Source organism: Diceros bicornis, chromosome 41 (assembly GCF_020826845.1).
Source record: "Diceros bicornis minor isolate mBicDic1 chromosome 41, mDicBic1.mat.cur, whole genome shotgun sequence".
Lineage (NCBI taxonomy): Eukaryota > Metazoa > Chordata > Mammalia > Perissodactyla > Rhinocerotidae > Diceros > Diceros bicornis.
In genome coordinates, this window is record NC_080780.1 from 11,204,520 (window position 1) to 11,227,696 (window position 23,177).

General features: G+C 45.0%; 1 protein-coding gene across 4 annotated transcripts in view; it reads left to right on the plus strand.

The window, feature by feature from the left end:
- EGFR (epidermal growth factor receptor) overlaps positions 1–22,072 on the plus strand; it is a 199,262-nt gene extending 177,190 nt beyond the window's left edge. For 3 of the 4 annotated variants that reach the window (XM_058534824.1, XM_058534826.1, XM_058534827.1), the window contains 8 exons: positions 8,103–8,258; positions 9,184–9,259; positions 12,335–12,481; positions 13,907–14,004; positions 15,614–15,781; positions 16,155–16,202; positions 16,956–17,061; positions 17,831–22,072. In XM_058534824.1, the coding sequence (XP_058390807.1) occupies positions 8,103–8,258; positions 9,184–9,259; positions 12,335–12,481; positions 13,907–14,004; positions 15,614–15,781; positions 16,155–16,202; positions 16,956–17,061; positions 17,831–18,192 (1,161 nt within the window). In that variant the 3' untranslated portion in view covers positions 18,193–22,072. The remainder of the gene's footprint in view (positions 1–8,102; positions 8,259–9,183; positions 9,260–12,334; positions 12,482–13,906; positions 14,005–15,613; positions 15,782–16,154; positions 16,203–16,955; positions 17,062–17,830) is intronic. The other variant, XM_058534825.1, reaches the window with a different exon arrangement.
- The last annotated feature ends 1,105 nt before the right edge of the window (positions 22,073–23,177 follow it).

Consider the following 23,177-nt stretch of genomic DNA (forward strand, 5'->3'; position numbering starts at 1 on the left):
GATCTGCAAAACCCCCGGTTCAAATAAGGTCACATTCTGAGGTTCCAGGTAGACAGGAAATGTTGAGGGACACTATTCAACCCAGTACCATGGCTGATCTAGGGGAGGAGGTGTTTAACTCTGAGTAGGTTTTACTGAATGTAGAATTATTCCTGACTCCTGAAGCCAGAAATTCTTCTTAGCTTTCTTCCCTGATTTTCTAGGGCAGGAAACCAGAAGCGTGCCCTCCCTCCCCAGACAGTCTCTATTACCTGCTTTCTTTGTTTAATTTTCTTTTCAACACATAGTGCTACCTGGGGAGATCTGGTTTATTTACTTGTTTACTTGAGTTTGTGCCCACCTGCCCCCCAGGGAGGGGAGCTCTGTGAGAGGCTGTGCTGGCTGCATGCCCACCGTGGGCAGGGCTTGCAGAACTCTGCACGCTCGTGGCAGCTTCTCCTGCCTGATGCATGAGGCCCACTTCACCAGAGGGGGCCCAGACGTTTACCGTTTCTTCTCTAATTATCTTGGGTCAATTTGCGGCTCCACAAAAGTGACTTTTCATGTGATGCGGCACATAGCCTCACCAAGTTTTGCCGAATACAGAGCTGGGCCTATGATGCCAGTGGACTACAGATTCAAATCTTCATTCTGGCGTTAATTAGCCCTGTGACCTCAGGCAAGTTGCTAAGTCTTTGTGCGCCTAGTCTCTTTGCCTATGAAGGGGACTCTGCCGTCTGTCTCCCGGGTAGTGAGGACAACACAGTCAGCCTCCGTGAAGTGCCTGCCACGGGTCCCTGCACACAGCCGGTGCTCACTAAATGTTCCCTTCTTTCCCCATGTTTTGGATAAGTTAGGTTAGATTAGTGACTAAAATCTAAGCTGAAACGTTGTCTTAATCTAGTTCTGCATCAGTTTGTCGTTTCTTAGAGCAGCATCTCCTGTTTCCAGCTCTTCTCTTGTTCATGAGCCTTTTCCCTCTCTCCTTCGCAATTTTACATTCAAATCTACCTGACCACTGGTGTCTGCACGATGGAAGTTTATTTGACCCCCAAAATCAACCTTTTACAAGCATGATGAAAAAACACAAAAACCCAGAAATGGCAGTTCCCACCACAAGGAAGAATTCAGCTTCGCCTGGGCCTTGTCCAAGTATGAGTTACCAAAGTTTCTGAGTTAAGTTTCTCGGGGCCTGAAAGTCTTCCAGAGTAGTCTCTATCTAATATTACTCACAATTTCAACCTGCTACTTAAATCCACTGTCCTGCCTGTTGTACTTGGTTTAGCCTTACTTTGATTTGAAGTTCTTCCACATTGTGGCTGCGAGCCTGTCTATGATAGGTTTGCTTCCTAATTCACAAAAGAACCCTTGTTCCACTGCCTTGGAATAGCTGCTTGTGAATAGCTGTAGTGATGGAGTGTCTATCCCTGGAGGGAAAGGAAAATAATGGTTTCCTCAACTGTAAAGAGAGAAATTTGCTCTTGGGCTAGTGACTATTTAAGTATTAAACAGTTTTCTTTGTAAAAGTTAGAAGTGAAACTACCCAGAAACACTTAGTGGCTGACCAGACGCTAAACTCCTGGCATTTTCAAAGTGAGATTTATTGACTTATAAATGTGCTGCATTGTTCACAAAAGCATGGACTGTCTTAGGAAGTTTTCTAAATATTGATGGAGAGCTGACCACTGTTATGCAAGTTCATTATCCTGGCTAAACTGCTAAGACTACAAATAAAATTATATCACTCAAGCAAAAGGAAAAAGAAAAAAATATATATAGGTGGCCTAGGAAAGAAATCAGGCTGGGATGGGGAGAACGGAAGAGAGCCACACCACTGCCTTGCCGTCCACGGTGAAAATGGATTCTGTTGTCAGATCTCAGCAGCTGTGGTGCCATCACTGCTTACCAGTCAGAAAGATCGTCACTTCCTAAACTCCTGCCTCGGGAGGGTATGGGGAGCTCTCACTCCCTGGGAGTAACTTAGTTGCTTCAGAAAGTGTATCCATCCACTCTTTCTAACATAACTCTTAACATAAGCCAGATAGTGAATCCCAAAATATAGTAGATGGCACAGTAATGTCATAAAATGTTCTAGTCCAAAAGATCCTATCATCAGTTCGGTTTGGAAAACACCGCTGCCGTGTCACACTCTTCCCCTCAGAGCTCACGATGCACATTGTTGCAGAGTCCTACAATAAATGAAGCTGTCTAGACTGTGATTAATCTAACATTTTCCCAAACTTTTTTCTACAACAGAGCTTTCTTATCACCTAACCCAGATTAAGATCTCACAGAATTGAGTTTTTAGGTAAATAATGCAAGTTTAAAATTCTTGAGACCAGGCCCTGGTGAGATTTAAAAATAGCTGGTAGGGGAGGGAGAGGATCCCAGAAAGAAGCTGATTTATGGGCATCATTCTCTGACCACAACTTGATAAGCACCAACTATGCTTGGTTCAATCTATGAGATAAAACTTAATAAGGACAGACTTCAAAAAAAATTCAGTGCAAAGTATCTATTTTTCAAGTACACGGGATACACAGTTTGGTCTAGGTTCATTTGAAAAAGCCGTAGGTGTTTTCGTTATTCACACACTAATAAGAACTGTCAGTGCACGTGAGCAGCTAAAAGGAACAGAGATGAGACGGGCTGAGCCGTCTGTGGGTTATCACGTCTAGGTGAGGGGCAGTGAAGCGATCACTCCACTGTGATGTAGAACATTCCGGGCCACTTGTGTTTAGTTCCTGGTGCCATGTCATGAGACCCAAGTTGACAAATTTTCATGTGCTCATAATAGATGAGCAAGGGTGTGAGAGAGTGAAAACCATGCTGGATGAGGAACTAGAGAAGGAGCCATGGTGCGTTCCTCTAAGTCAGCTACTGTGGAGATGAGACACTGCTGTTCTGTGAGCTTCAAATGCACAACTTCCTGTTTAGGTCCCAGCTGGGCTCTGGCCTTCACTGCCTGGGGCTGCTCCCTCATCCCCTTGGCTTTTCTGTGCTCCACGTCAGGATTTATGAAGGTGAGGTCCAAGATGCAGCCCCACCCCACTAACTGTGCAGCCCCAGCGTAGTGATCAGCACTGGCCCCTCCTATCCACAGGGGCCAGAGGACGACTTCTAAGAGCCACTCACCTTCAAAGCACACACTTGCGTAAATACCGAGGCAAAAAGACAGCGGGCAGGCAACAGAGCCAAACCGCAGGTCCAATTACCAGATATTTTAGTCATTTGGATTATTTTTTTATTTACTCTTGCATTGTTCCACAAAAGATTACAGTTGAACTTCATTAATCTAAATGATCACTTTACAGTATGTTCTTAAAAAGCCAAAATTTGCTATGCTATTAGAGTATATTCATCAACTTTTAGACATCTCACTGGGTTATTTCTTGAGCATTTGTCTGCCAGTGTTAGGTATCATGTGAAATCTATATAGAAGTAAGACAACGTTTCTTATCTTCTCAAACTTACAAAACAAGTTGGGGAGACAGATCCATACCGAGCTAACAGTGCGGCAGGAAACGAGTGGGTCAGAGCTGGAGAGCTATGGGCGAGGAGGACCAGGCTCCTGAAGGCTGCCGTGAAAGTCACACGGGGACCAGCAGAGTGGGCTCAATCTGTCAGCCAAGCACAGGGTACTGGAAAGACAGCAGTGAACAAGCCAGCCTGTCCTTCACCCTCAAGAGCCCTGTGTTATGGCTATGAGTGACAGGCCCAGCTCTGTCCTGGTGGGCTGTCTGAGGGGTGAGCACACAGTGAGAGGGTGCTGACGCACAGGGTGAGCACGGAGCAGGCTGTGGCCCAGAAACGCTGAGGGCTGCTGAAGAGTGAGGGGAGCAGTGAGGAGCTGGAGCCTGGCCAGGGCCAGGGAGGTAGAGGGGAGGCCCCGCGGGGCCCTGCAAGCCCAGCCGAGAAAACAACTGCATCACAAAAACAAAGGGCGCCACGCAGGAATTCATTCACAATCACAGTGTTTTTGGAAAGTGTAGCAGTAGTCTAAGCAAGACATGAGGTGGCCTAATTCAAAGTCATGGCAAAAGGGACAGAGAAGAGAGGAGGGATTTGGCATTTCGGAGGAAATGATGACAATCACGGGCACCTATGGAGGACTCTTGCTGGGCACCATCCTAAGTGGTCTGTATGGCTTAACTCATTTCAGCTCCGCTTAGCCCACTTTACACACAGGGAAACTGAGGTATACGTGTTTAAGTAACAAGGTCTCAAGCTAGTAAGTAGCAAAATCAGGATTGGACCCCAGGCAGCCTTGCTCCCAAGTGCTGCTCTGCACCAGCATTCGATGTCCAGCTCAGGGCAGAGCCCAGGCAGCGTGAGCCTCGCTGTCCTCTGGCCTGCACAGTGGGGTGCTGGTGCTCCATGATCTCTGTCTACCAAATAGGGAATCCAAACAATTTCTTGCCTCTTCTGAGAGCAGGGGCTCAATGGTGGGTAAGCCATGCTATTGACTTTACTCTGCCAAACCCTCTGCCAGCCTGTCCACTTCCTCCTGTCTGGCGTTTCTGTGTTCACTCGATCAGTGCTCGCCCCCAACTTCTTCACGTGGTGGTTTATAAAACAGAACAGAAATGGAGCCCAGTACAGCCTCTTACTCTGGACTCCGCCCAAGAGTTGTAGGATGCTGCAGCCCCTGGGAGTCTGTTAAGTGTCAACCCAGCCACCCCCAGTCCTTGCTTCTTCCATAGGTGTTGTGCCAGAAAAGTCTTCACAATCCATGGGAAGCATGTCCTGTGTTCTCCTTTTGTACATTGAGGTTCCAGGTTGGCTCTTCAAATTCCCTTTTAACCTCAATATTTCAAAAATTCATCCTAGCTGTCCTGTAGTAATTAACAAAAATAAATACATTAAATTAAATTAAAGTCAGGATCTCAGAGAAGAATCAGGAAGTGAGTTTCCCAGGAGGCCCCACTGAGGCTTATGCTGACATTGCTCTCTGTGGTGTCTCTGTTTAGATTGTGAGAGTTCATGAGCAAAATCACTGCTCTTATCTTTGGTGACTGGTTAAAATATAACTCTGCTGGGCACTGAGATGGCCTTTCAAACTGCCTCTATAGTGTGGGACAGAGACTGATGAATAGAGTTTTATCTAAATTCAAATGGGTCTAATCTCGTTGTCCCCAAATTATCTCTGATTTAAACCCCTCTGGCTGATTAGCTGCTGTGTGCTCCGGAATATGTAAACTGCTCTTTCCGCCCCTTTCCCAAGCCTTCTCTGAAGACTGATGTTCTGAGCAAACATCTCAGTTTATTCAAGTTGCTTTGGTCCTTTAAAGGTCTGGGGTGGGGAAAGTTGCGGGGGCGGTGGGGGGAGTGGAGCTCAGTTCAACTTACTAGATTTACAGGAGAACTTACCCAGTGGCACAAGGCCGAGGTGCTGGGGTGTTGGGTTTTGGGGTGGGTTTTTTTGGCATGCCAAGCAGCCTTTGGGCCAGGAGGCAAGTTTCACTTGGAGGCGCCAGCAGGAAATTAAGGCCATAGTCCCGATGGTGGTCTGGGGCACTCGGAGGACTTGGTCTGTGAGGCATCACCCCGGCCTCTGGACCCTCTGGGCCTGCTCTCAGGCAGTCATGTGGCTGCCAGGCCTGCCAGCACCAAAAGAGGCTTCCAAACAGATGTGGTTGAAATGCCTGGCACATCACAGTGCTCAAAACTGTCAGCTGCTACTGTCATTCATTCATTCCTTCATTCATTCTTCAACAAACTTTTGTAAAAATGTGTCTGGTGTACCAGGTTCTCTTTTAGGCATTTAACGAGGCAAAATGAAAGTTAGTGATGGTGGTTAAATCAAGCTGGGAATGCCCCCTGAAGTCCTCCTTGTGGGTTTAATGAACTCACAAACAACACGAATTTTAAATAAAGGGAGAGGGACAGGGAGAGGTTGACTGGTTCCTGTGTGTAGGGACTTCAGTGTGATGTATTACTCTGTGTATGTACGACACCTACACAACACCTACCACAGAGGAGATCTCCAGGAAATGTGTGGTGAAGCAATGAATGAAAGAGATACGTGGGGCGGGAGAGAGAGAAAGCAAGGGTAGGAGAGAGAAGTACAGAGAGAGAGAGAAAGAACAGTGAGCTAATATAGCCCAGAATGCAGATGGTGGGTCCAACCAGGCAAGAGGCCAAGCATAATTAACCCTTTCTGAATGGATGAGAGTACATCATATTTAATAAATAGAGGCCTTACTCTTTTGTAACACAGGGGGACTGAGCACAGAACAATCAGGGTCCCAAGAATCACAGGGAGACTGAAGCTGAGGAAAGGAGCCCCCTGTGCAGGGGGGTCACAGGAGGGGTGACAGGGCCTAGTAAGTCGGTCCTCTGTTTGGAAGCGTTTTCTCAGTTTCTGCTCCTTTCCTCTCCCTCTCCACACACTGCTCCTAAATAATAATGCCTAATTTGGAAGTGCCGTCCGGAGAAGAACCTGCTCGTTTCCTCTTGAGTAGACGTGAGCCCCGTTAACCTTATTTCCTAGCACCTGAGAAATCTTAGAAAGGGAAGCATTGAAATCAAACAGCATCTTAAACATTCAGTACTTTCTAGACAATACAAGAGAGACAGGAGACGTGGGAGTCAATCATTTTTTTTTTCCCCCAAGAAAAGAAAAACATTAAAGACCTCAAAAATAGACCTTGAAGACTAATTCTTGGTAATGTCTTTATAAGATCTCAGTTTCCTGTGATGGCTAGTTTTGCTCCAGAAGGAAAAATTTTAAAATTTTACTCTGATATGACAAGCTAACTAATAATTTTTACCTAAGATCTGTGCAAAAGGAAGCAAAGAATTGCCAGAAAATTTGGGAATCCATCCTATCTACAGCTCTTTCTTGCAGTTGCGCTGAAACAGAGATCCCTGCACAGCTACAAAAGCTAGAGGGTGAAGCCTGGTGGGTTAAACCCATTTGTTTCCCTTCTGTGTAGTTCAGTAAGCACTTCCATGGTGCCTGCTCTTTGCTGGAGAGCTCATGGTATCAGCTGTAAAGGAAATTGGAAATGTGGTTCCCTTTCCTGGCTGGAGAGAGAAAGGGTGCATTGTGAGTAGGTGGGAGAGGATGGGGTGTAAACAGCACCAGATGTCTGCAGAATCTGACCCCCATCCACAGCTTCCCCCGCCCACCAGTCTGGCCCTGCACAGGAGTGAGGATTGCCATGCTCATGCCAATAGGCTGGAGCTTGGTAGGGTCCAAGGGAGCTTGGCTCAGCTAGGCAGGCACCAAGCGAGGAGGAGTGGAGGCCGCAAGTGACCCTTGCCTGCCAGCAGGGAGGAAGTGCGTGTGACAAAGGCGCTAAGAAGGCTTGGGGCAAGGCCTGGAGTTGGGGCCATATTTCTGGGAGTTCGCTATGAGTCTGGCACTGTGCTGGGTGCTTCTCAAATATTATTTCTTTCTTTCTCTTAGATTACTACAGGATTATGGAGGCAGCCAGGGAGAGCGTGGGGAGTGGCTCCTTATAAAAGCAAATTCAACACGCATATGATTTCAATTTAAAAAAACATGAGAGAAAATAAAACTGGACAATAATCTTCACTGCTAGTGAATCATGTAAGATAGTCCAGGAAACCGTAGTGAGAGTGTGGCTTCCCAACACTGAGAGGCATTGCTCTGCTCCTACCTGGGGAGGTCAGGTGACCCTCCCCACTTTACAGATGAACTAAGTGCAGGGAAGGAAAGACTGCAGGGGGCACGGTGGGCAAAGTTCCAGAGTAAACTTCCAGCCAGGCCTCACCCTTGGGGCGGAACTCTGGCTCTTCACTGTCCTCTTCTGCTTGCTTCATCTGGGTTTGACACTTGAGTAACCGGATAGAGAAAAGTTAATAAATCAGCAGCTGGTTATATCTTCATTTATTTGTCTTTTCATCCATTATTCAGTAGATAGTTAACGTTTACAAGGTGCGAGTTACTGTGTCCATCAAGCGAGGTACGTAAGTGGGCTCAAACATAGTCCCTGACATGGAGAAGCTCCGAGTCTGGTGCGAACGTGACGTCACATCCCCGAGCACGGGCACCACTTTCCCGCCGTAGGGCCTTGCCCTCTCTGCTGAGTCTGTACTCTTCAGGGGGCTCCGCTGTGCGACCCGTCCCCTCACTGCGTGGCCCCACGTTTCAGGGCATGAACTACCTGGAAGACCGGCGCTTGGTGCACCGTGACCTCGCAGCCAGGAATGTCCTGGTGAAGACACCACAGCATGTCAAGATCACCGATTTTGGGCTGGCCAAACTGCTTGGTGCTGAGGAGAAAGAATACCACGCAGAAGGAGGCAAAGTAAGGAGCTGGCTTGTCGATCGGCAAGCGTTTTCCCGCCAGCAGACTAACTGATGTAGGGCACTCTCAGGACATTCTGGGTGAGGTCACAGCAGCTGCCATCGACACCTGGGTCCAGCCAGGGTCTTCCTCTGGCAGTGCAAGCCAGAGCTGCTTTGGGAGCAGGATTTGCTGGGAGAGTGAGTAAAGACGTTTCTGACATGTCCAGAGACCAAAGGCAGTAAATATGAGTTCAGCTCCATCTCCAGGTGACTGTTAGCCAAGCTTAGATTTCAACCTCCCCCTACAGGATAAAGCACCCTTCAGAAGAACTGCTGGGAAATGTCACAGCTAATTTGGTGCCACACTGCTGTTGAGGACATCTCAGAAATACAGAAAGTTCGCCATGTTGTTCCAAGGGCTCCCGAGGGTCTGGGACTGCCACCTGGCACTGGCAGCAGTAGAGTTGGTTCCCTCCTCTCAAACGGGTTTGGGGCTTCTCCAGGGCACAGGTCTCCTGTTAGGCCTTCCAGAATGGTCTGGATCAGCTGCACCCCACTTAAAAAGCTTCACTCTGCCCTGTATGGCTCCAAGCAGCTGGCCCCTGCAAACACCCACAAACACGGGGTGGATAGGACCACAGGGTATGACCAGGGACCCCAGGTACCAGCACATGCACCCAGCTCACCAGAACAGCCCACAGACCAAAGGTGCTCGGCTGTGGTGGTTGTGAAATCAACTCTGGGGTCTAACAGAACAGCCCTGTTGTCTGCCAGATTTAAAACCTATGCCTCCTGCTGGGAGGGAGCACTAGGTTTGGGGGATCGTGTGGGAGTGGCCTCGCTTCCCCACATTTGTCACTCATAATTTGTCCCAGCATGATTTAACTTTTTCAACAGAGAGAAGCTAATAGTTGTCTTATTACTTTATCTCCCATTATCCCAAGGTGCCTATCAAGTGGATGGCTTTGGAATCCATTTTACACCGAATTTATACCCACCAAAGTGATGTCTGGAGCTATGGTGAGTCAAAATCCTGATGCTAATGAGTTTGTACTGAGGCTAACTGGCTTTATTGTTTGTTGATTTACATTGTATGCTCTGTCATTCAAGTATTTTCTTCCAAGACAATGACTAATAATGTAATAGTTGCTGTCTATCTATTATGCTAAGAAAACATGACAAAGGAAATTGAGTCTAACTACCATATAGATGTTGCTAGAGAGATCAGTGAACTTGTCAAGAGAAGGTGACTGGAGGGAGAGGGAACTTGAACTTATTTAGGAACTGCCTGTATCTGTGAAATCAAATCAAACTTGACCTCTTGCCATGAATTTAAAGTGAACAAAAGGGAAATGACAAATGAGGCTTCATGGGGAAGAGTTTCTTGGTAGAGAAATGAGGTTTTGTGATGGACTGACTCAGTGGCTATTGTTTCATGTATTGAATGGTAGTCTTCGTGTGTTGGAGAGAATGGCTTGACAAAAATGCACTGTGAGGGTGTGTCTGTGGGAAAAAAAAATAGGAAAAGGGAAGTATTTATTGCTTGTAGCTCTAGTGAGGACTATCTCATCAGGATCCGATTCTCCATTTCCCCCTCACTGCACAGGCCTGCGCTCTATCCTCTGGGGTGCTTCCGTCTTCTCAAACATGCCTTTCATGTTCTTGCCTCATTGCCTTTGTGCAAAGGATTTCCTGAGCCTACAAGGGCCTCATCTTTTGAGAAAGTGTCACTAACACGTTTTCAGTGACTGCTATGCTAGGCACTTTCACCTGTTATCACCCTCAATCCTCACATGTCACTCAGCAACCTGCTGAAAGCCTGCAAAACACATTATCTGCTACATTTAGGTGTGAATTATCAGCCTATCCCCAGCTATTAAAGCAATGGGGGTGAAGGGGAGGAGTCACTCCACCTCCAAAGATATGTGTATTTGGGGAGAGCAACATTGACAGGAATTTCCAAGAGGAATTTAGTCCTTATCACAAAAACAGAATCATTCAGCATATCGTCCATTTAATTTTTTTCCTAGCATTATTAACTTCCTAATATTCCAAATGTATTTGTTTTAACTTCATGTGTCTTTGTCTGTCTCTTCTGCTAGAATGCCAGCTTTACAAAGAGAGATCTTTGTGAATGAATAAGTGAAGTTTTATCTGTACCTGTGAGCTGAGCTGCCTGCAATTAATGAACTAGATAAGGAAATAAACCTCTTCTGTTGCCTTGTTATTTTCAGTCATTTTCAAGCTATGTCTGCTCCCCAAGAGGCACGGAAAGAAATGCTTCTTTTCCAACTTCCGGATCCTACCCAGAGTCATCTCCATTGTCACCACGCTAGCCCAAGCCACCTCCTTTCCTCAGTGACCCACAGCAAGAGCTCCTAATAGATCTTCCTTCTGTGTTGCACACTTGTCATCTATTCTCCAGACGACAGACGAGATACATTTTACTATATTAGACTTTTACTTCTCTGCTTACCATCCTTCTTTGGTTTTCCAAGTGTATTCCAGATGGAATCTGCACTCCTAACCACGATTGGCTCCTTCTGCCTTTCCAATATCGTGTGGCTCCTTGTCCTCTGTGCTCTGGCCCGTGTGTGCCAACCCGCAGTCCACACTTGGTCCACATTTGTCGAATAAATGAAAACTTTCTTAAATTCAGTTAAAACCTTTGACACCCAGTATCAGAAAGTCAGCATCACTCTAGTGGTCGTGTGTTTTTCCTTTCAATGGAGATTATGTTGTAGGGGATTATGATCTGCTACCCTTGGCAGCACAGTGGAATTGTTGGACCATGAACCTGAATTTTTAGTTTAAAGAACATATCCTATTACTCCACGCTCTAGTCTCCAGTCAAGGCCAAATGTTTTAACAAATTAGGGACCTACGTGTTCTGCTTAGGAGTTGAAAAGCGAGAAGCCATACCACCTTCCAGTCCCACTCATAACCCACAGCCAGGGACACACACTCCCCTCTCTTACACCATTTGTTCAGAGACCTAAAAAGCTTGCCTCCCTACAGGAATTTATTCTGCATGTTTAAACCTAGTTAGGTGAGAATTAATTGACTTCATAGATCTGGAAATGAGATTTTCTTTCTTTCACCAAGTCCGTATTGATTATATGGTGGGGGAAGACAGAAGAATCTATTTTCTTATCCCTGGACCATTGCTCTCCTTCATTTTCCAATCTTGCATTCTATATATTAATTCACATTCATTCAGTTTTGGAATGGTCCTGGAAAATCCAAGCAGATCTGTGGTGATATGTATCTAGAGGCCAAATCTAAAGAAAATGGGTCATCGGACCCACTGGAGAACAGGAAACTGCTGGGTTCCTGTGTCTGATCCCTCCCTATGTAGTGTGTGGACCCAGGCTCAGTCCCACTGAGGTCACCTCTAGTGGCATCACGGGGCACCTTCGCTGTCCATGTGGGGACAAGCTCCCTAAGGTGTTTGCCTGTTTCTAGAGCAGAGAATTCCATCAAAGGAGGCATGGAGATGGAAGGACCATCAGAGCTCAGAGAGGGTCTGAAAAACACCAACTCTAAAATTACTACTGCTTTGATTTTTTTCAATCAAGATGATTGCTTGACTTTGCAACAAAAAAGTATGGGATTTTTATGTTTATCGAAAAGAACATAGGGTTTTTTTTGTTTCTAATTTTTTTTATTATTTAAAAATGCACTATTTATAAGCTTGTTTGTAATCTCCATCCTTCCACTTCCATAGACACAAGTCACTCAGGGCAGATGTCTGAGTCTGTAACCCCTGCTCCATAACATCATAATACTTACATCGTTAGAGTGCTTGTACTGTCTTTGTTGTTATTCCTAAAGTTCGCCATTTACTGGCCACTTATTATTTGCCTGGCATTGTCTGAACATTTCAGTTGTATTATCTCATTTGATCCTCACAACCATCCTATGAGACAGATACTGTCATTATCCCACTTTACAGAGAGGTAAACTGAGGTTTCCAGCAATCAAGTAAATTGCCCAATAGGTTTTTAAACATTAGAAACAGTACCAACAGTGATGACTAATGACAGGGTGTCGTGATTATTATCAACTCCTGAAGCAACTACTTCATCCTCTCAGGAGTCACCGTTTGGGAATTGATGACCTTTGGGTCCAAGCCTTATGACGGAATCCCCGCAAGTGAGATCTCCACCATCCTGGAGAAAGGAGAGCGCCTCCCGCAGCCGCCCATATGCACCATCGATGTCTACATGATCATGGTCAAGTGTGAGTGACTGTTGTGCCCATCCACGCTCCGCCTGCTCTGCCTGGAAAGGCATTGCTGCCTTAGGCAAACAATCGGGACCTTCTCTCCCCTTAAGAAATACTGTCACATTCTTTACAGCAAGCACTCAAGTCCAGAAACATCTGTGAATACCCCGCTCCAGCATTCTTCAGGAAGCGCTTGCTTGACTCATAGAGCATGTGACCTGACATTTGCCCATGTTTGCAAGCAAATAAATAAAATTGAAGTCCTCCACAAGCTATTACACCAAAATATTCTGTTCTCTGAGTTGCTCAGTGAAAAAGCTGCCCCACATTTTGAAGCCTGTTACCAGAGAGACTGAATGTTTTTAAATGCCTAACAATGAGTAACCACATGAGGCCAATAGAAGCAACATTTCTCCTTTAACTTAAACCTCCTAAATAGTGGAGTTATGTAAGGCCTTCTGCAGTGTAGCAAGTAAACATTTCAATCCAACTAAGAGTGGTACTTGATTGATGGTACTATTCCACCAGAATCACAAGTTCAGTAGGCTCTGAAGGTGACATTACGTGTGTGATGAGCATTTACCCAAGAAAGTAGCACAGGGAGAATGCTCAAGCCAAGTTAATGTAAATATTAGTGCCTTTCTGAACTTCAGACCACAGAGTTCGTCTATTTTAACTTCCTTGCTCTGGGCCGAGGAAGCTGGAATCCAGAGAGGTTACATGATTTGTCTAAGGTCACATAGCAGTCTGGCCTAAAATAGCTTGACATCCGGCTGATAGAAAATAAATGGGAACCCTCATGAGGCACGAGGATTTCCAGTCATTAGCTCTTCCCCCAGTTTGTTTAATCCAGACCTAAATCATTGTGTAATCAAATGCACTAGCATGGTTAACAAAAGTATTCTCCTAAGGAAGGCTCTGAAACATCCCCTTCTCACTTGATGCATGATTACTGAGCAGGTAATAGCATGAAAGCACCAGCGTGTTTGTGTGGAGTTCCCAAACCCCGAGGTTCTTAAAGAAAGTCTTTATATTTCCCTACCTTGAATCTAGTTTCCAACTTTCAAGACTGCTGAGTGAATATAGATGAGAGTGAATGTCGAGTGAGGGCTTTGAGATCCTGGACACAAGGGCACCTTACAGTCAGCACAGTTCAAAAATAGCGATGCATAGAGTAACACGGCTGCATCACCCAAGGTGACAGCACCAGATTGCTGGCCCTCGGGAGAGTCGGCGCAGAAAATTCCGGGATGTTATGGTCATTCTGATTCAGTAATCAGTGCTAGTTTGCCAAGACTGAAAAGTCTATCCCAAAGTTAGATTTCTTCATCATTTATTTGTCTAAAAGGATCTCACCATGAATGCTTTCTTTAAGCACTGCTATCTTTGCCATTTCCTTCAGGGTTCTAATTGTACCGTTTTTCCTCATTCCTTCCCCAGGCTGGATGATAGATGCAGACAGTCGCCCAAAGTTCCGTGAGTTGATCGTTGAATTCTCCAAAATGGCCAGAGACCCCCAGCGCTACCTTGTCATCCAGGTACCAGATCGTAGTCTGCACTTGCATTGGGAGAAGTCCCTCTAGTGAGCACTAGATGTCACTGTGTTCTATGGTGTGCCAACACGGCCTCCTGCCTCCCAGGTCACAGCATTAGATCCTTGATGCATCGGAGCAAGCCTTGGTTAAGGCACAGGCCAAATTGTGAACCAAATGGAGTTCATTTGTGGTGCCCCCAACTCCGTTCGTCATCCCCATCTGAACCCCATCTTAGTGCTGAACACAGGCTGCCGCATGCTCAGCTCCACGTGTTATATTCATATTTCAGTTAGCCAAACCCTTAGCTAGGTCTGATGGAGAAGCAGGGTTTAGGTATCAGGCAAACTAGGCTTCAAATCCCCAACTCGGCACTTACCGCTTTAGGTTAACAAAACCAAGCTGAGAGGGCTGTTTTAAAGATTCAGTGAAATTGTATATGCAAAATACATTGCATAGCACCTAAAGGTTCTGCTTAGCAATTCCAATGTGTGTGTATGTATGGGTGTGCGGGTGCATGGTCGGGTGGGGGGAGTGTCCCCACACCACGAAGCAAGCAATTCTCCGACACCAGCTAGGTGTCCTACAAATCAACTAAATTCTGACACTATCTACCTGGAGATAGCATCATATCCCACAGGTTAAGGGCTCACTCCCACAAGACTATCCTCCCACCTTTAGATGCCAATCACAAGTCCAGGATGTTACCTGTGCTTCTGACTTTCTATAGAGGCTATAGATTGGAGGTTCCCACGAACCCCTCCTTGGGTTCAATTAATTTGCTAGAGCAGCTCTCAGAACTCAGAAAACCCGTTTGCTCACTAGATTACCAGTTTATTTTAAAAGGACATAACTCAGGAACAGCCAGTTGGAAGAGATGCATAGGGCAAGATAAGGGGAAAGGGTGCAGAGCTTCCATGCCTTGCCCAGGCACCATTCTCCCTGAATCTCCACCTGATCACCAACCCGGAAGCTCTCCGAACCCTGTCCTTTTGGGTTTTTATGGAGGCTTCATTACATAGGGAGGGATGATGGAGTAAATCATAGGCCATTACCTATGGATTCAACCTCCAGCTCCTCTTCCCTCCCCAGAGGTCAGGGGGGCAGGACTGAAAGTGCCAGCCCTCTAATCCCATAGCTGGCTCCACTGGCAGCCAGCCCCCATCTTTAGGTGTGGTCTTAAAGTCACCTCATTAACATAACAAAAGACACCTTTATAGGTCTCATTACTTAGGAAATTCCAAGGGTTTTAGGAGCTCTGTGCCCCAGAACAGTGGATGAAGACCAAATATATATGTCTCATTATAAATCACAATATCCCAGAACCTAACAACACAGTACACACTCAGTAAATGCTGCTGCTTCATTCCTTTCTTTTCCCTTGTAAGCTGTTTCCAGTCATTCAGGGGCTTTTAGACATCAAGGAATTTTTAATGTTTTAATTTCAGGTAGGGGGAGGGGAGGAAGCAGCTATATGTCAGGGAACCAGGGGGATTTTATTCTAAACTGGCAAACATACAGGCACCTGCTGACAATAGACCCCTACCCCTATAGCCAGGAAGTGGAGTAGCATCTCTCTGGATCTTTCTAATGGTCTCAAAAATCTCTGCACCAGGGAGATGAGAGAATGCATTTGCCAAGCCCTACAGACTCCAACTTTTATCGTGCCCTGATGGATGAAGAGGACATGGAAGATGTGGTCGATGCCGACGAGTACCTCATCCCGCAGCAGGGCTTCTTCCACAGCCCCTCCACATCCCGGACACCCCTCATAAGTTCTCTGGTACGAAATTTCACTTTCTCAAGCTGTGTGTATTGGTTTGAACAAATTGCGATTTGGAGAAAATGATACCCATCTAATAGAATTCACATAGATACAGAGAAGTAAATTTTAACCAAATGGTAAAGCCAAAATCAGTATGAATCAATTAAATGTATTAATTATTTTATTGCATTGCAGCAAATGGATTGCAATCTTTTTAGGTCCATTAAGAAACAGAATTAAATCAGAACTAAACCTAGTTTTTCTAAAGCTAATGAGTCAAGAAAAAATTAAGCACCTTTAAATGTAACCACTCCATGAGACCTACCTCCTGCATTCAGTGGAAATGGGTGAGAATGTGCAAGCATGTCATAAACAACCAATTCTTTTCCAGAGTGCCACCAGCAACAATTCCACTGTGGTTTGCATTGATAGAAATGGGGTATGTATGAAAACCTAATAAACTGGAATTAAGTAATTAAATAACAGCTCTGTATCATGGCTCTATTAGACATAGAAAATGCCCCTCTTGACCCAAATACTCTTGATTTTCCTTCCTGTATTGTTTCTTCCCTGCACGGTTTCCTTGACCCCCTACCCTAAGGCCAGCAATTAGTTGTCACTTATCACAGTGCTATTCAAAATGTGGTTCATGGACCAGCAGCATCAGCATCACCTGACAGTTTAGTAGAAATGCAAATTGTTGGGCCACTGGCCCAGACCCGCTGAGGCAGGGTCTGCAGGGGTGGAGCCCATCATCTGCATTTAAGCCAGTCTTCTGGGTGATGCTGATGCTTGATTACTTGACGCCTTGATCTAGACCCACACCCACCAATATAGAAGCCACTTGCCACATGTGGCTACTTAAATTTAAATTTTCATTAACTAAAATTAAATAAAATTTAAAATTCAGTTCCTCACACATGTGGCCAGTGGCTACCATCTTGAAGAGCACAGATTCTAGAACATGTCTGGTTGCAGAAAGCTCTGCTGGATAGCAGACCAGGTGCCTGCACTGTGGTCTGTGGACCAGCAGTATGGGCATCACCAGGGGCTTGTTAGAAATGCAGAAACTCAGGCCCTTCCCCAGACCCACTGAACCCCAAGCTGCATTTTAACGGGATCTCAGGTGATTTTTACATACATTGAAGTCTAAGCGGCACAGACTAGAGTAACCTTGCCTCATTTCCTCCAGCAGAGCTGTCCCCTCAAGGAAGACAGCTTCTTGCAGCGGTACAGCTCAGACCCCACCGGCACCTTGACTGAGGATGACATGGATGACACTTTCCTCCCAGCGCCTGGTGAGTGGCTCGCTGTGAAGCAGTCATGCTCCTTAGCCCCCAATCTGGCAGCAGCTGCCTCCGTCCTCTGGTGCCTAGGCTAATTGCTTCCTTCAACGTGGTGCAAAGGTGGAGACTATGGCCAATTTGCAGCCATAATGAAAGGAGTAAGAGGCAGATCAATACAACACACCTGAACATGCACACAGGTCTTTGTGTTGAGCGCAAGTCATGTCCAGGTTGTTTGTTGGAGGTTTGTTTTTAGAATGAATCTGTAGATTTTCTAGAATTTGAAGCAAACAGCAAAGATATACTTGTGTGTGTGAGCATTGTGTGAATGAGTGAACTTGTGTGAGTGTGTGAATGTGTGTGAGCATTGTGTGAATGTGTGAGAGAGCACGTGTCTGTGAGTGTGTTTGTGTATGTATGTGTACGACAGATTCGATCCCTGTTCTCTCTCCTGGCTCCATTCTTGGCCTGTGAAACATGTATATCCCTAATCTAAGCTTTATCCCCAGACACTCCTCACCTGCTTGCACACATACAGCCTGCCCCTCAAGGCAGGCTGTCGTCTGAGAACTTTAAATTGGGAAAGATAAATGTGCCCATTGCTTTGAGAAGTACAGAAAAGAACACAATTTATTTTGCAGCAGTAGCAAGACAGTCATCTCCCCAGGCTTCCCTTCATCAGTTGCCTCATTGAAGAATATCCACAGGGTTCAGAACTAGCCATGGAATCCAGCTTGGGATGATGCTTTGCTTATTACCTCCGATTTCTTTTCGATTTCAGAGTACATAAACCAGTCCGTTCCCAAAAGGCCTGCAGGCTCTGTCCAGAACCCCGTCTATCACAATCAGCCTTTAAATCCAGCTCCTGGCAGAGACCCTCACTATCAAAATCCCCCCAGCAACGCCGTGGACAACCCTGAGTATCTCAACACCACCCATCCTGACTGCAACAACAGTGTGCTTGATGGCCCTGCCCTCTGGGCACAGAAAGGAAACCACCAAATTAGCCTGGACAACCCTGACTACCAACAGGACTTCTTTCCCAAGGAAGCCAAGTCAAATGGCATCTTTAAGGGTCCTGCAGCTGAAAATGCAGAATACCTAAGGGTAGCACCACCAAGCAGTGAATTTATTGGAGCGTGACCATGGAGGATAGCAAAAGCCGTAACAATTCCACACTCTTCAGCCCCGCAGGACCAAGCCACAGCAGCTGCTCCAGTCCTGATGGCCATGCTCACGTTAACTCTTGGACCCATGGACTGGTTTGGCCATATTTGCTCTGATAGGTCCATCTTTCAACCAGAAAGCGCCCTCTACTCGGATGCACTTTGGGAAGTTGCAGGGACATTCCTGGAACATTCCTTTGTCTTCAAACTGTGAGGCTTCCATGAAAGGCATCCAGAAAGAATGTTGTCCATTTAAACAGAAGTTCACCCTTCAATGAGATATATTTGGAAAAAAACGAAATATACATAAAGAGTTTTATTGTTTGTGGGACCTTTGGAGTTTTTGATTGTCATTATTGACTTTGTTTTCAATGGGCTTTGCCGACGAGGAAGAAGCTTGCTGGTAGCACTTGCTGCACTGAGTTGATCCAGGCCCGACTGAGACCAAGAAGCTAGGGCCAGTCTTCCAGTTAACACTTGATTCCATCAGCTCTGCATCAAGACTCTTCCATTGCAAGACAATTAAATAAACAAGAAGTCCTCCATGTCCTAAGCAGGCCTGACTGGTACTGTGTCAAATCACGGCAGGTACAAGAGGATAAGCCACTTTGAACCCTTCCTGGCAAGGAAGAAACAGAGGGGGTAGAATTCTTCCTCAGACTTTTATATAAATGTCTCCATGGTACTTAACTCTCCATTGGTTGACCAGTGTTTTCTAATTATAAGTATTAGACTGACTTGTTTATTTTCCATTGTTTTAAAACTCAATATGCTTTGACGGTACATCAACCAATAACCAAGATCAGCTCATATTTGATTCATCAGCATTCAGACCAATAGGCTTTTATTAAGATGGAACAACAATGCAAAAGTTCACACAAGAACATATTCCCCAAATTCGAGTCTCAGAGGAAATACATCAAGTCCTCTGGGGGTCAGGGAGCAGACGTAGCAGACTGCAAAAATGAAGCCGCTCTTAAAACTCATTTAGCTTTCCCCACCAAAAAAATAGTTTAGGCTACTCATGGAAGGTAATTTTCTTGTTAATTCACTTTAAAAGTTTTTTACTCAAAGGGTACTTTGTTCCTCCCTGGTAAGCTGCTCCCAAAGCTCCTCCTTGCCCTTTGTGAATAAAAGGATCCAGGCTCTGGGGTATCTATGCCCTCACCACTGTGGTCACATTTTACAGGAAGGTATAAGGATAGCATTATGTATACTGTGGAGTTCAAGTGGTAAATATGAAATTCGAGTTTGAAATAGATGATAATGCCTTCACAACATCTACAGGTGTATTAGAAGAAAAAAAATTTTCCCTCTTAAAATAATTTCCCTGTAATTGGAGGATCCAGCTAGTTAGGATACCAGCATTTTTTCCTTTTTTTTTTTTATTTTATTGAGATAACATTGGTTTATAACATTGTATAAGTTTCAAATGTATATCATTATGTTTTGACTTCCGTATAGACTGTATCGTGTTCACCACCAAAAGTCTAGTTTCCATCCATCACCATACACACGTGCCCCTTTACCCCTTTCTCCCTCCCTCCACCCCCTTCCCTTCTGGTAACCACCAGTCTGTTCTCCATATCTACATGTTTGTTTTATCTTCCACATATGAGTGAAATTGTAGGGTATTTGTCTTTCTCTGTCTGACTTGTTTTGCTTAGCATAATACCCTCAAGGTGGGACACCAACCTTTTTCCTAATCTGTGTGTTCCTGCAACCTGATCAGTTAATGGCAGTCCTTTGCAAGCAGCTTTTTAAATACTCTTAGTCAACATCCACCTCATCCAGTTTATCAAGGAAGAAATGTTTCAGACAATATTTTTGGCCAATGGATGCATTCAACCACACACATACAAAATTTTCCTTTTGCTTTTAAATTATTTATTGACTCTCAGATAGATCAGGGCCTCAGTTTGTTACCAAAATATTTTATTTTGTCTCACTGGAAATATAAACTATATTCACTTCAATTCCATTATGTTCTCAAATACTCTTTAACACCTATACCAGCCTGGCATGGGTACTAAAGATACAAAAGTAAATAAAACATAATTCCTGATTCCAAGAAATTCACAATTTAACAAAAGAATTGGACTCACAAATGCTAACCGTATGTCAGCCAAGCACTATGACAGCACAGGGCAGGGAGTCATGGTTCTGCCTGGGGAGACCTGGAAGGCTCGTCAAGGAGGCAGTAGTGGAGTTGGGCCAAAAGATGAACAAGGTCTTAGCCACAGGAGAAATGGAAAGTGTACTTCCAGCAGAACCCCAACAAAGAAAGCATCTGCCAGAGGAACCACTAATCAAGTAGGTTTAGAGGCTGAGCTGTCATCTTAACGAGCTGCTCTTTCAGCCTGGGGATCAGGCTGGTAGCACCCCCCAAGTTCACTGCATGTTGCATCCCCACTGAGGACTTGAAAATGATGAGTGAGAAGATTAAACAACATTTCTAAGATTCTGAAATTTTATGCCATTGTCAGTAAACCACTTTCATTATTTATTCACCTCAGAACATAAAAAAATATTTTCATCAGATGTTTATTTAGCACTGGAAACAGAATAATTCACATTCTGCTATTACTTATTTGTCAAGAAACAGATGATTGCTGAGGGAGAGCAAGTGTACACCAGTCAAATTGTAGCAGTTAAATCGTAGTATTTTTGTAATTTGAAATATTTTACTATAACATAATAAAACAGCAAAAAACTATTCAAGTTTTTTCTTCTTCTTTGTATTTCAATTTTCCTGCATAAAATCTATTGCTAAATTCTCTTAATTTTAAGATTGTGTTTCCCAAAATGTCCTCACCACGTCTGCCCAGGGAGACGCAGGGGGGTTTGTAGATGCTGCGGAGCCCTAGAGCAGAGCCTAGTCAAGGGTCCCAGTGGTCACCGAGGGACGAGTCGGGAGAGGGGCTCCCCAGAGCGCCAGTATTTCTATATCATGGCACCGATTGGCCAGATTTCAAAGCTTATGCTCTGTCCTTTTGGTTCTTCCTCATTGACAACAGTCCCCAAGACCCTACAGAGAGGCTGTCTGCTTTTCTTCCTCAGTCAGTTCCTGGAACCTTTCCCCGTGGCCTCAGCCTCAGATCTGGCCTTTGGAAACAGAGTTAGGGAAAGTAAGAGTTGGCACAGCTAACATTTACAATTGGCCACCATCCTCACATACATCTTCTCATGTAATCTCTGAGGAGTCCCTGCAATCATGCTCAGAAGAAATATTTCTGTCACCTCATGAAGTAAAACAGAGGTGAATGTTCCAAACTCTAAATTTGCACTGATTTTATAACTGGGAGCACTGTGGAGGCGTCATATTGCATTCCAGTTGATGACAAGGCTCCGGGGTATTTGCTGAAAGTTCTTGGTGTTGAGCATTAGCCCTACCCCCAAACTGCAGACAGCAGTAAACCATGAATTGCTCAGGCCAAAGGCACTGGTTCACAAGCGTGGCCACCCTTGGGAATCTCCTGGGTACCAACCAAAAAGACTGTTGCAGCCTGGGACCAGGGACGTCTCAGAGCTCCCCGAGGTGGTTCTGGTAGCACTAAAGTTCGGGGACCACTGGTGTGAAGGCAAGGCTCAACGCGGGAGCCTTGGCCTTGGGCTGATGGCCTCCCGCTCATAACTCACCCCGCAGGCCTCAGGTAGCACAAGCATAGGATGAGGCTGTTGGATTACAGTGACTCACAGTTCTCACCCTCGCTGGCCACTAGAATTACCCAGTGAGCTTACAAAGAAAGGGGCTGGGGTCCCTTTGGACCAATTTAATCAGAATCTCAGGCTCCCCAGTGATTCTAATGGGCAACCAGGGGTGAGGTCACCTTCAGTGGTACATACCTCTGTGTCTCTACCAGGCCCCCAAGTCAGGGTAGAAGAAGAGACTGTGTGTGGTAGAGATGCCCAGATGCAGCAGACAACAATTTGCTGTCCCTAATATGCCCGGGACTTGGCCACTAGTGGCCGTTCCAAAAGCCTCTAATTCCTTGTCACCAGTAGCTAATTTATCCTGACAGTGGCAAATACCCAAATCTGAGCCTTGATAAAGCCCTGGGACAGTTTGCATTTTCTAAGAAGTAAGTTAGAAAAATCAGCCTCCTCCCCCAGTGAATGAGCTGCTCGCTCAAAGTGACAGCTGTTGAAATTGCCCTTAATGTCTATTTTGCATTTCTTTCTTTGATAAGCACACGATTACAACATAATGCTCTGTTCATTTCTTTGGCTGAGGGCTGTAAAACCTTAGTGAACTGATATCTCAGCCTCTATTACCAGCCACACCTGCCATATCAGGAGCATATGTTTTTGTACTGTTAAAGGCACCTTCAGATAGGATTTTTAAATGTAAATCTATTTTTGTAACTTTTTTGAGGAGTATTATCCTCTTATGTAGCACTAACTTTGTAAGGTATATTTTTAGGAAAACTCATTTTTCTACTAAAGAAAACAGTTTACTTTAGAAAGACTGCTCTCTTGCAGTCAAAATATGAAACCGAAATCTTTGTTTAAAGGGATTTAATAAAAGCAAGAGAAACATCTCTCTTATGAAAAGGCACAGTCTCACAGCAGAGGTGAGCTAGGTCACTATCCTGATGAAGAAGACAATCAGAATTTTATATTTATGAAATGAGAAAAGGTGGAAAGCACTTTTAGCTTAGTGTTGTTCTGAAGCAGATTCTGTTGAGTGTATTTGGGGCAATTTTAGGGGAAAAGAATAACTGTCTGTTCTCACTAACACATGGGTCCAACTGCATACCATACTCCACTCCTCTGCCTATATGACCCTATAAATGTAAGAAAAGCAATAATTGTGCACTTTGTTGGTTTATATATACTAAACTGACTTTGAAGCAAATTATTTTATTTTTATATTTACAACTGACATGCGTTTACCAATGTAGACTAGAAATATCTGAGAGCCCTAATCATGGTTAGCGTGTTCTGGTTAGTCCGTATTCT